The sequence below is a fragment of the Haplochromis burtoni genome, unplaced genomic scaffold, assembly GCF_018398535.1.
Source record: "Haplochromis burtoni strain Fernald_Lab_line unplaced genomic scaffold, NCSU_Asbu1 Contig_237, whole genome shotgun sequence".
Taxonomy (NCBI): domain Eukaryota; kingdom Metazoa; phylum Chordata; class Actinopteri; order Cichliformes; family Cichlidae; genus Haplochromis; species Haplochromis burtoni.
In genome coordinates, this window is record NW_024582598.1 from 268,121 (window position 1) to 280,729 (window position 12,609).

General features: G+C 40.3%; 1 protein-coding gene across 1 annotated transcript in view; it reads left to right on the forward strand.

Annotated features, from left to right (window-relative positions):
- tmem145 (transmembrane protein 145) overlaps positions 1 to 12,609 on the forward strand; it is a 40,808-nt gene that overhangs the window by 24,046 nt on the left and 4,153 nt on the right. Inside the window, exons 6-14 of the mRNA XM_005938249.3 lie at positions 1,935 to 2,019; positions 2,614 to 2,685; positions 5,425 to 5,493; positions 6,102 to 6,182; positions 6,507 to 6,585; positions 8,052 to 8,145; positions 11,075 to 11,247; positions 11,939 to 12,059; positions 12,411 to 12,599. Of these exons, the coding sequence (XP_005938311.1) occupies positions 1,935 to 2,019; positions 2,614 to 2,685; positions 5,425 to 5,493; positions 6,102 to 6,182; positions 6,507 to 6,585; positions 8,052 to 8,145; positions 11,075 to 11,247; positions 11,939 to 12,059; positions 12,411 to 12,599 (963 nt within the window). The remainder of the gene's footprint in view (positions 1 to 1,934; positions 2,020 to 2,613; positions 2,686 to 5,424; positions 5,494 to 6,101; positions 6,183 to 6,506; positions 6,586 to 8,051; positions 8,146 to 11,074; positions 11,248 to 11,938; positions 12,060 to 12,410; positions 12,600 to 12,609) is intronic.

The window sequence follows — 12,609 nt, forward strand, 5'->3', positions numbered from 1 at the left end:
CACAGTATTAATAATTGAGACCAAGAATACTCAGACTTAAGCAAGAGAAAGCTGTTGCTATGGCTATGATCTTTTCATCTTTCCTGTTAATTTGAGCATCTCTGGATTTGCAGCACAGTGTCGGCAGAACAGCCCAGATTCCTTTTTCTTTCCCCATCAACTTTTTCCGTACACCTGGAGGATCCTGAGGTGCGCCGAGGCCAGCTCGAAGAATGACTAAATGACACAGTTGCATTCAATGCATTCAGTTGTAATCAGGTATACCATACCTGTCTCCTCATAGTAAATTACCAGATATGCACCAATTGCCATTTTCTTAGTCGAGTCCAATTCCTCTGTCGATTTTTGCAGAACTCCGATTTTCTTTCTGGGAACAATGACTTGCAGTATATGCAACCAATAAATAAATAAATAAATACAAAATATAATTTTCATAATAAAAGAAATAATTAAAATTCACAATTTCCCCCAAACTGGAGAAGGTTACAGAAACGTCACTTAATCAACTGAAAATAAATCGCTCTGCTACTGGAACGAGGCACAGATAATTAACTGAAAACGAATTACTGGACACCCACCTTTACCTGACATATTTTTCACCTTACCAAACAAAAGCAGGTGCAACATATTTATATAACAAAACAACTGTCAGGTACTTAACAACACTTTCCAATATATGCGTAACTTCACCAGGATGTTGACCCTTTTTCGCTCATCTCTATAATTTTCCTAGTATCTGCTTTGATTCTTTGTTCACACTGAGGCTGCAGGCTTGTGGCTGGCTCCTGAGCTCTGGATGGCTTTGTCCAGTTTTCCTTTGTAACCTCTTTCAAAAAACCAATGTTCAGCTGGGTGGAAGTGATTTAAGTGCTGGAATAAGTTTGTGTTCATGAACCTTTTCGTGGTGGTCCCGCATAATTTACTTTCACATACTTTGTTTTTATTTTCACAGTGAAAAACCTCCATGGTAATGGCACACCAGCATGTGGCTCTAAATATGCATGTATTTAAATATATATATTTCGGGTTTCTAAGACTTTAATTATGACAGACGTTTGAGAGTAAACAGGAAAGGTGGGAGAGCGGGGCAAAGTAAATAGCAAATGGCACACGGTGGAACCGAACTAAGGCTTCTGTAATAGCCTTGAAGCATATGGATCACCTGCTTAACCCCGTGAGCTTGTGGATAAATATTTGACTGCGACAGTGTATGTGGTGCGCATACAAGAAAGGGAGCTGCTCCTAATCTATAATTTACAACAATGCAACCATTAACTGTATTTGGTAGTTATAATGATATCACTCATTAGCCTAACATTATTATTCTTTGGAGCCATATTTGGAGGAGAAAGCTTCCAGCTAATGTTAGCAAGTTGGTTAGCTAGGTTCAGTAACAAACAATGCATACAAATAAAAGGCCACAATATGACTCACCTAAACTTCTTGGGCAAGTTCTTGATACAATTAGCTGCAAAGAAAGCTAAATAATTTGTCAAATAAGCACATTAAAAATGCTTCACAAGGGCCCAAGTACACAAAAACGGTCAAGGAGTTGAATTAGCCAAATGGATGTCTAACAGCCGGCTAATGTCACTCGAAATGCCCATGCCCCTAATAATGCATAACTTTAAATGGGTAAGTTATGAAAAATTCACCCACCCCGTATGGTTGCATACAGGGTAAAAAATAGCTATAGAGACCAAAATCATTTTTCGGAACTAGCTGTAAACATGTTTACTTCCCCTCTAAAGTAATTTGGTCTGTGGGAGTGGATTTGCTTTTTTTGAGCCAGCCTTGAGTGACCATTTGTAAAAGCAAAAATATCACCCAAATTCATTTTTATGAAGATCATAGATAAACATAGTGCATTAATATTTTGTACAAATCTGCTAACCATCCACTGTCCACTTCTGCTGCTCTCTTATGTCTTGCAGGGAGATGGCCTGCAGCTGGAGTATGAGATGAAACTGACCAATGGCCAGTCTTTCTGGACGCAGCATTTCTCTGCTGACGAGTTTGGTAAGTGTGATTAGACTGAAAGTGAGAGATTATGGAATGAATCGCTGATGGCACAAGCCTACACCACTTAGCACGGCCAATAAAGCACCTTCAACTGAACAAATTACACAAATGACAATAATGAAGGGATGGCTGAATGAATTAATGATGCTAGATAAACTGAGAGGAAGGGATGAAAAGAATAAAAGAGGGCCAACGTAGCATCTAAATTAATTATTCCTACATCACTAATGTTTCCTCCGATCTCTCACACTCTTGCTCTACTGTAACTGCCTCTCACTTTTTCTCATTTAATCCAATATATGGATATTGGATTAAATGAGAATCCAAAGAGCAGGGTGCTTGATATGGATCAAGCACCCTGCTCTTTGGATTTATTGTCCCTTGTAAATTATCTGTCTTTCCCTCATACGTTCTACTTTCTTTTATTGATCTGAACACTTTGTACACCTTATTTACTCCTTCTTCCTTTGTATCTAAACCCACTGTGTATCTTGTACATTTGCCTTCTTTCATATTTCTATTTCGTTCTTTCTCCTCAAATGTTCTCCTTTTATCACAAGTTTTCTTGAATTTTTCTTCCTCCTTTCACAGGCATCTTGGAAACAGACATCACGTTCCTGATCATCTTCTTCATGGTGTTCCTTCTCTCCTGCTACTTTGCTTGTAAGTACTGCCTTTTATTTCACTCTTTTAATGTAATAGGAATTCAAAGCCCCACAGAAATGCAATTTTTGTGTCAGATCTATTATAAAATCTACATGGTTTCTTGATGGGATGGGAGTAAGTTCTCGTGTTTGTTCAGATAAGTAAAGGTGGAGCATGTGCCGTTTTCATTTTGGGCAGAGACTGAACACGAGCATCAGGGAAGCAGGAAAGAGGAGATGGTGATAGCGAGCCTTGGTTTTCAAGTAAAGGTGAACGGTTGAGTGGAGAAGGTAGCTGCAGCCTTAAGGTTACTGAAGCGAGTTTGTCACGTAAAGGTCAAAGCCGAAATAACCCTGAAGCAACTGAGAACAACAGCTCCTGGCAAAATCCCCTGCTTTCTTCACGTCGGGCGTTTCTGTGCTATCATATGCATATCTTCCTTTTTATAAACTGGCAAGGGGGCAGAATCACTTGTATTGCACCTAATCTGTAGTTTGCTTCTCTAGACGATCACAATTAAGCATCCATTTAATGATCTTTGGACCCAATGAGGCACGCTTCAGATTAAGAATGGAAGGTTGAATCGCACAATCTTTCACAGCACTGAGAGTCAGATTTATATTTTTAAGTCTGCCTACTAAATTAAGTTCTGGTGAGATTTTTCTGTTAGCGCTGTTAACTCTCACTTTTTTTCCAGCTGTGAACAAACTGATGCATGTGTTTTGTTTGGTTTTTCCCATGTGGATGCTTTTTCTGACATCTTTATTGGGGTCCTTACTGACGCTGGGTCTTGAGATTGACTTCATTCTGAAAATCTTCAGAGGATTTTAAATTAAACAGTCAAGATGTGGCTGAATTGACTTTTAGCTTTAATACAAGGATATTAACAAAAGTAATGCATTAACTCTTTAGCAATTGCAGTCAATTCTATATGTAATTTTTAGTATAGAGACACAAAATTGTGTCATTGTCCTTATGAACATAGAAGAAAAGCCATATAACCAAACAGAACGCAAGGATTTCACCCTTTATTTGACTAAAAATGACAACAAAAAAGAACGAGAAAAAGAAAAGATCTCAAATTTTGAAATGGGTAAATATGTGTGTTTTTAAGTATGTATTCCTATCTGAAATTTGTTGACAGAAATAAACTTCAAAAAATTGAAACAGGGTAAAAGATACTTCGAAAAGTTGTGTAATGTCTTAAAAACAACCCTTAGTTGAATCTACACATACACACAGTGTTGTAACAGATTGGCTGTTTTACCTTTGGTCGCTGAAACTATTTTTCCTGCAGTTTTTTTTCTTTCTCTTTGATGTTGCCTTTACTAAAGCCAAAAATGTGTCCAAACAACAGATGTAGATTTTTTATTTGGCACAAGCTGCTCGAGTTGCACAGTGGGCTCGGTGTTTGAGTTTTTCCTCCATGATGTTACCATGGCGCAGGCTGGACGGGGCGGGCTCACGTGACGACGCTCTCAGTACTGTTTTAAAGGGGACTGTAAATACCGGCTGGAGTATTAACAGAGTTCGAAAAAAGCAACAAGAAAAACGAAACAAACTCAGAAATAACCAACGTGGGCAAGATTACGTCGATTAGAGGTTCTGACTGTCGGTTTCAGTTCTCTTTGGATTAATCCCCCTGCTCCGCTTGAGTCTCTAGTGGAAATCACTGCATGCTCTCAGAAACACTTCTGAGCACTGTTTGTTGCTGCATCCATAAAATGCAAGTTGCAATACTACTACGCAGGAAAAAAGCACTTGTAAACAAGATCCAGAAATGCCTTAGCTTCTCTGGGCTCAGCTCATTAAAGGCTGACGGAGGAGAAATGGAAACTTTTTTCAAGTCTGAATAATCAAAAATGTAATATCTTTTTAGAATTCATGGACGCTTTGTCCGTTAGAGTACAGAGGAGAGGGCACTTGTTAACGGCACACAGTTCAAAAGACGATGAGGGTAAAAAGGAAACGTGGGATGGGTAACTTGCACATCTGTATGCAGCATTAATACTGAACCACACATGGAGATTTTGGAGCAGCATGTCGTGTCATTGAGATTAAGGCTTTGTTCTTTAGGGGAGGCCTTGCTTTATTATCACCACATTCTATACATACTACAGCAACGTGTCTCTGTTTTAAAAAACAGGAACTGAAAACTCGAGAGACGCGCACTCGCAGAGAGGGGGGGAAAGCGCAACAACAGTGTTTGCAAAAGCTTCAAAGGGCTGTAAATGAATATGAAGTTTTTGGGAAGTTTTTGTCTCTTTAAAAAATATCATTAGAGCACCTGCAAAATTCCCAGGAGGATTCAGCAACACTTGGCTGGCTAAGCCTGCTGTAATACAGGAGAACTAAAAGAGTGTGATCGTTTATGACCCTTCTTCTCTCTATAAATTTTCCCCCCAGGCCACTGCTGTTTGCCGGAGTGTTTTGGTAGTAAAATAGGCTGCTTAAATACGCATTAAGAATATTTCCTCTCGGATTATGTGCCGTGAACAGAGAAGATGTATAAGGCGTCATCTGGAGATGTGCATCGTGAGATGGATGCATACTAATGATCGCTCCCGCCCATTTATCTGGCCCGTTCCCTTGTTCTTGCTCTTTTCTTCTGCCTCCCAGTCTCTGTACCTCTCCCGCTCTCCTTCGCCATCTGTCAGTGTATCCTCATCCTTTTTATCTTTCCCCCAGCACACACACCTCTGTCACCTTTATCTCTTGTTATTTTATTTATTTATTTATTTATTTTTTTACCTGTAGACAATCTGAAGGGAAGACAGCTTCTTCACACAACCTACAAAATGTTTATGACGGCAGCAGGTGTGGAAGGTGAGAGCTTCTGTCCTGAACAGACACGCACACTGACAGAACACACACACTCGAGATGACTGAGCCTCTTGCACGGTTGCAGCATCTCACACCTTAATCCCCACTTCAAGAGCACAGATATTATCGCACTTATTAGCCTCTGAATAGGACCTACTGCAAACAGTCGCCCTGTGTTACAGTGTTTAGTGGAGCATGCTGTTACTGATGAACCCCCTCCCCGCTCTCCTCATCCTGTCCTCTTCTCTTTCTTCACCCCCTTATCTCACTTTCTTCTTTCTTGCCTGCTTGTCCTCTGTCTAAATCCCTTCTCGATTCTCGTGCCACCCCTGAATTCGCTTTCACCCTCTCCTCCCACTTCTCTCAAGGATTTTGCTCCTTTTATAAATTCCTTCTTTTTTTCTGTCTTGCTTCCCTTCTCTCCTCCCTCATTATCATCTGCCTGTCACCTTTGTTCTGTGTATTTTCTTAACTCCCACATCTCTTCCTCTTAATGCCTTTTCTCCTCTTCTGTAACGCCTGCTCACCCATCTCTTTTCCCTCTTTTCTTCCTTCTGGTGGTTTTTTTTTTTTATAATTTCTCTCCTCCCTGCATCCTTTCCACTTGGCAGTGCTCAGCCTGCTGTTCCATTGTGTCTACTGGGGCCTGTATGCTAGAGAAGGAGTTGGCAATGGCAGCCTCAAAATACTTGGTGAGTTCCTCTCCTGCATCGATCACTGACTCAATGACTGACACTAACTCTGCACTGGAAAATCGCTCACTGCCTGAGCAGAATGAATGATAGGATGCTGATGGGTGCGTGTGCAGCTGAAGAAATGTAATAGGTGGTTCAGCGTGCACGGGCTGGATCGGGTGTGATTGTACGTGACTGTGTGCGCGAGCAAAAATGTGTGCGGTGACCTGATTTTATCGTTCCCCTCTGCTATCTCAGATTCGGAAACCACAACCTAATTACCCCTTCTGTCTCCTCTCTCTCATTTTCTGTCTCTCCCTCCACCTCTGTGACCATCTCCAGGGAAATTACTGTTCTCCGTCAGTTTCTTGGTGTTCCTTCTGATGCTCATATTGTTGGGTAAAGGTTTCACTGTCACCAGGTGGGCGCTTTGTCTGTGTGTACATGTATTATCTCACTACACTGCAGTGTTGTGCGCGTGTGTGTCTGTTTATACAAGCCTGTCACATTTTGTGGGTATTTTTATGCTGAGAATGTCACTCACTGTCAGCACTTACCGTCACCATGATGACTTGATGATGCCGGGTGACAGGAGTCAAAAAGTCAGTTAGGATGCTGCGTCTAATAATGTGGGCGAGCGCCTGATGTGTGTGAAGGGATGTCATGGATAAATGATGTTATGGTGTGAACTTTCTGATGCTGAAGCATTACCTTTGGCTCGCAGAGCCGGCTGACAGGTTTTTTGTTTGCTCACTAGTTTCTGGCAAGAGTTAGCAGACATTTGCTTGGGACAGGCAGTTAGACAGCACAATGGATTATTTAAGAGTGCTTTTCTTCACTGGAATGTCAGCATTTATCCATCTTCCACATGACTGGACAAATGCCCTGCTCATCCAACTGTCATTGGTCTTGCCTGTTTTCGAATGCTGGATTCAAACTCCAGTTATCAAACGGGAGAAACGTGCCAGTTTTTATTTGACATCAGTTTCTGAGTTAGCTTTATGTGCGAAGAAAAAGTCATGCAGCTATACGATCTTGCTTTTTTACAAATCACCTCTGTTTATAAGGTATTTTTCAGAATCTTGATTTTATTTTTCTGCCAAGTCATCATCTAAACATGTGTCAAAGTTTGAAGATTGGTTTTGCTTTGGCTTGGCAAAAATTAAATCTCTTTTTTCATACAGAACTCACAGCAAAAACTTAGCTTGCAAAATTTTTAAGCTGGCTTTTTTGACTCTAGGATTAGATCCTCCTGGGTTCAGAAGATTTCTAGACGTATTAAACTCTCTTAAAACCCCAGTGAATAAAACGAACTGCTTCACGGCTAAGCATGAGGCAGAGCTATTTATCTGCAGCGTTTAACTAGTTGACAATTTGCAGATAACTACTCAACAACTTTGATTTCTTTTTTCTTTTCTTTTTTGGTTGAGCGTAATGATGAATTAGCTGTGCAAAAAGATCTTTGAAATGCTGATGAAGGCTTAACGCTGAAATGCTTATTTGTTGACAGCTACAAATAGAGAAGCATTAATTTCTGTTTTTGCTCCATCCATAAGCCTGCAGCTGTTTTAAATATATAAATAGCAGAGAGTTTAATGCTCACATATCTTTGTGCTGTGTAGTTCTGAATAGCTGTTTTTTGATTAAGCTGTCTGCTTGAGTGTAAAGAAGCAAATGCAGGATTTTGTGTCTTTCTGTGTGTGTGTGTGTGTGTGTGTGTGTGTGTGTGTGTGTGTGTGTGTGTGTGTGTGTGTGTGTGTGTGTGTGTGTGTGTTTTGCATCTTAGGTTTCCTTTGTGTCTCTTAAAGTGTGTCATTGTATTTTCTTCTTATCTTCCTCCAACTTGTGTGCAACCTCTGACCCTGTGTTTATCCTTGCATATCACAGGGCGAGGATCAGTCACAGTGGGTCTGTGAAACTGAGCATCTACATGACGGTTTACACAATCACCTACGTCATCCTCTTCATCTATGAGGCGGAGGTACTGTTTACACAATCACCAACACTGCTGGAAGGGACTGGAAGTTTATTTTTAATATCGATTTTATCTATACATATATTTCTAGCCAGCAGTATAGCATCATATTTTTAGAGCCATTTACTGTGCTCAGAAAAAATCATGCTGACTTTTTCCACTATGTAAGATTGACAGGCTTGTTATAATGTGAGTAGGTGTGCAGGGAAGTAGCTTGGCAGCTATAGTGTGGATTGTTGGCAAAATTTGAACGCCATGCAGTCGACTGGCATAACTCTGAAGTTCTTATTGTTTTAATTTGTCCAATAATTCTTTGGTAACAAAATGCCTGCGAAACTGTACTGGAGCATCAGCTGTGTTCTTGTTTTTATCGCCAATTAGTTTGAGCAGACTAGGACATTTAACTAAGATAGTAAGCGAAATCTTAATCCTGCTAAACATTAGCACATCTTCACCCCTGTGAAGCTGTAAAATGCTCAGTAATGAAAAAAATAATCTTAATTGTTAATGATGCTGATACAGTATGACCATAAACATGTGTGATTCATTTTAAGTTTTCAAAAGATTGCTATACAAATACATATTTGAGGGCTAAGTGTGAGAATATTGTTGATGTTATTTACTTAAGCCTGAGCCTGTTTGGTCACGATTTGTTATATAGGTGGGGATCTTATATTCATTTTTTTGCACAGTCTGTTTACTATGTGGTGACTGAATAGATAAATATTAATTATCAAAATTGTGGTCAGGCCCTGTGATAGACTGGGCACCTGTTGAGGCTGTACTTTGCCTCTCACTCTGACATCTGGGATAGACTTCAGGCCCCGGGAGACCCCGAATTGGAGAAAGTTGAAGGAAAATGCATGGATGGATAGAAAATTGTTCTAAATTAATTGAATATTGATTAATTTGCTAATTCAACTATAGCTCCAGAGTCAAAATGAATTAATAATTATGCTAATAATGATTTAATACCAAGCATTTTCTGGTTTCACCTTGTCAAATGTGTGGATTTCATGCTTTTTATAATGCTTTGGTTTTGAAGTCTTCAGTGGATAGAATGAAATAGTTGTCTTTTGTACGGATCAATTAATTACAGCAAGATTGATTGCTTCAATGGGGGAATAACTGAAAGAATAATCAAGACTGAAAATATCCTTTAGTGCCAGTCCTGTGAACGGTGGCGATCAAAGCTTTCAGTTCAAATACGAAAACTTTCCGATCCCTTTGCCCTTCAGGTGTGACATGAAAACAGCGTCTGAATTATATCCGGGATGATTGGGTACAAGATTTCTCACACACCTAAACTCGACACAGCATCTGCACTCGTGTTATTGCTGTCTTTGGCTTTTTTAATAATCTCATAAATATTCATAGAAGAGTTGGGCTCATAGATCAGCGTGGGCTGTAATGGCTTTTCCTGTCAAGTTATTCATTACATTGATACATTACTAATTATGAAAATGCATCAAGTTGATTGTAAAAACAAAATGCTGAAATTCATTGATGAGTTACAAATTTTCTATCTTGACAGAAACAACCAGACAGTTCCCAAGTGCAACCACAACATTTATGGTTCCTTATGCCAGTGCATATAATGTACTCGAGCTCAGATCAAGAACCTTTAGAGTTTTCCTTGACAGGGACGTTAGACTTTGTAATCAGCCTCCACTCATTAATTCTTATGCCTCTCTAGGTTCCAGCTTCGATGAGCTTATGAATTAATAACAGACTCGTTGCATACATCTCTGCATACTGTAAAGCCTGCAGCAACGTGACATGTAAACATGGTAAATGCAGGGACGGTGGATTACAGTGTTTGAGCACAGCACGATGGTGATACATTTGGCACAGTGTAGTGGAAGCTCACTGATAACTCTCACAATACAATATGTGGATCCGAGGCAGTATAATTTCTCTGGTGCCTGCCCTCTTATATGGTCGCTGCTATTAAAGAGCTCAAAACTCCAGGGAGCTCCTGCTAAAAATAAGCTTAACTAGGTTACAATTGGAACTGAAAGGAAAACTTGTACACTGTTTCTTGGGTTGCAGTCAGGAATCTGCCAGGCCCTCTGAAATCAAAGCAGGGCTGTGTTCTAAGTGTTATAGCTGTCTGTTACCATATCTGAATGTGTGAAAGCATTTAGTGTGACTCTTTCCAAGTGTCTGAATGAGTGAAAACAATGTTGAATTATTTCTAATCATTCCTACTGGCGATTCAGGAGGAAGTATCAAAAGTGTTTGTGCTTCAAATTTTATTTGTGCTTTAAGAGCGAACTCGTGGCCGTAAAAGTGGGATTTTGTCATAGTTAAGTTCTGCCTGAATTTCCTTTTCACCCTTAAATCATAGACAGACAACTTCAAGCTGTTGTGGAAAACCTGTTCACAAAATTCATGCACAGCACAACCACACGTGTCCCCGCAGGTTCAAATCTACATCTTTGCGTCTTCTTTTCTCATTCTTAAATTTATACAAAAATTGTGTACCCTTTTAGATATTGCAATACAGAATTAAAATACTTTGTGACTCTCTGGTGTGCTGGGGAGGTTTCAAGCAGGTCCACACAAACTACTCAGATCTATGCATTATGCAGTATGAGTAACCCTGGATGGCCCATGCTATCCTGTCACTGGACTGTGAAATGCAATCTAGTATCAGCAGATTCAAGCACATGCCCCAAATACACACATACAAAGCCTTGCACACAAATACCAGTGACCTAGTTGTGAAGTATCGGTGTCAAAGACTCACACTGAATGCTACAAGCAGAGCTTTGCCTCGGTCATCACAGTGGATCTGCTGAACCATGAGCTATCCATCTTAGTAATTAAAGCACCAGCTTCAGTATAAAGCTTCTTCCCTCCTTTTGTGTAAAATATTTTGTACTTGTTTTAATGTGTGCGTGGTAATTTTGGCATCATTTCCTCCTGCCAGTTCTTTGACCCAGGTGAAGTGCTGTACGCCTACGACAGCCCTGCAGGATACGGACTCATGGGCCTGCAGCTGGTTGCGTATGTGTGGTTCTGCTATGCCGTGCTGGTCTCCCTGAAGCACTACCCCGAGAAGCAGCCCTTCTACGTCCCTTTCTTCACCACATACACACTATGGTGAGACCTGCACTGCTCTCTGCGCTTAATAGCACCAGAGATGGTACTGGGGTTTTGATTGCACAAGTATAAAAAAAAAATACACATTTCTCTGCTTGAGGACTCTCGATTTGAATAATTTATGCTGTTCTGTGGGAAAAAAAGTGCATGAGAAAGCTCATGTTTGAGCTATCTGGGAATAAAAAGGTGTTTACACATCTTCTCTGCAGTAGTGTGCAGCCAAACACTTTTACCTCACACGGTTGCAGTGTATCATTGTTTCTGACTGCATGATTGCTAAACAATACTGTGTGTTTTTCTGAGTTGGTGAGATATCTTCTATTAGAATAATTTATGCTTCTTTATATGTGTGCCAGATATTCAGTGCTTTGTACTGGATCAGCTACATACTTCTACACAATCCTGAGAAAAAAAATATCTTGAAATTACACTGCTTAGTATCTCTAGCCGTCACCCACTTATATATAACAGCAGAGGCTTGAAATGAAGAGTAGATTACAAAGACTAATATTATCTATGTATTTCTCCCTCATTGCAACCACAATCCCCCGCCTCATTATCCACATCTCTGCTCTTTCCATCTTTATCTCTCTATATGCTTTAAATCTTTTAATCTCTCCCACCATCAGACCACATTCTTGTAGTTTTTTGGGGGTCTTTATGTCTAAATGTGTTCACTTTTCCTCCTCAGGTTTTTTGCTGTGCCTGTTATGGCTCTGATTGCCAACTTTGGGATTCCTCGTTGGGCTCGGGAGAAGATCGTCAACGGCATTCAGCTCGGGATCCATCTCTACGCTCACATCGTCTTTCTTGTTCGTATTGATCGCCCACTCGCATGCAGACGAGTTCATATTATTTAAGTCACTTTTTCCGTTGTCAGTCATACATTATTTCTTACTTAACTTCCTCATGCTGGTTGTCTTTTACACACATCATTATCTTCCTTTTTCTCACCTTCGACACGTTATTATTTAGTAATGAGCCCGGCTCAGGCAAATTTCCATTCGCATGCCTGCTCACTACATTCCTCGCACTTTCCTCTTCTCTCTTGGATCTGGATGTGTGAAAGCTACTATATACCCTGATTTTAAACTGTGTATATATGTGTGTGTGTTTATTTTATATGCACATCTGTGTCATTTTATAATCTGTTTGCCTCTTAGGTTATCACACGGCCTTCAGCTGCCAATAAGAACTTCCCATATCATGTACGGACATCCCAAATCGGGATTCTGCTGTCCAGTCCGAAAGGCGGTGAGGGGGCGGAGAGTTTTCCTCATCATGCCTATGGAAATAGCTCCTTCCTGGGAGACTCGCAACCTAACTTCACCGAACTTTTCTCCATCCAATCAGTAAGTGTAA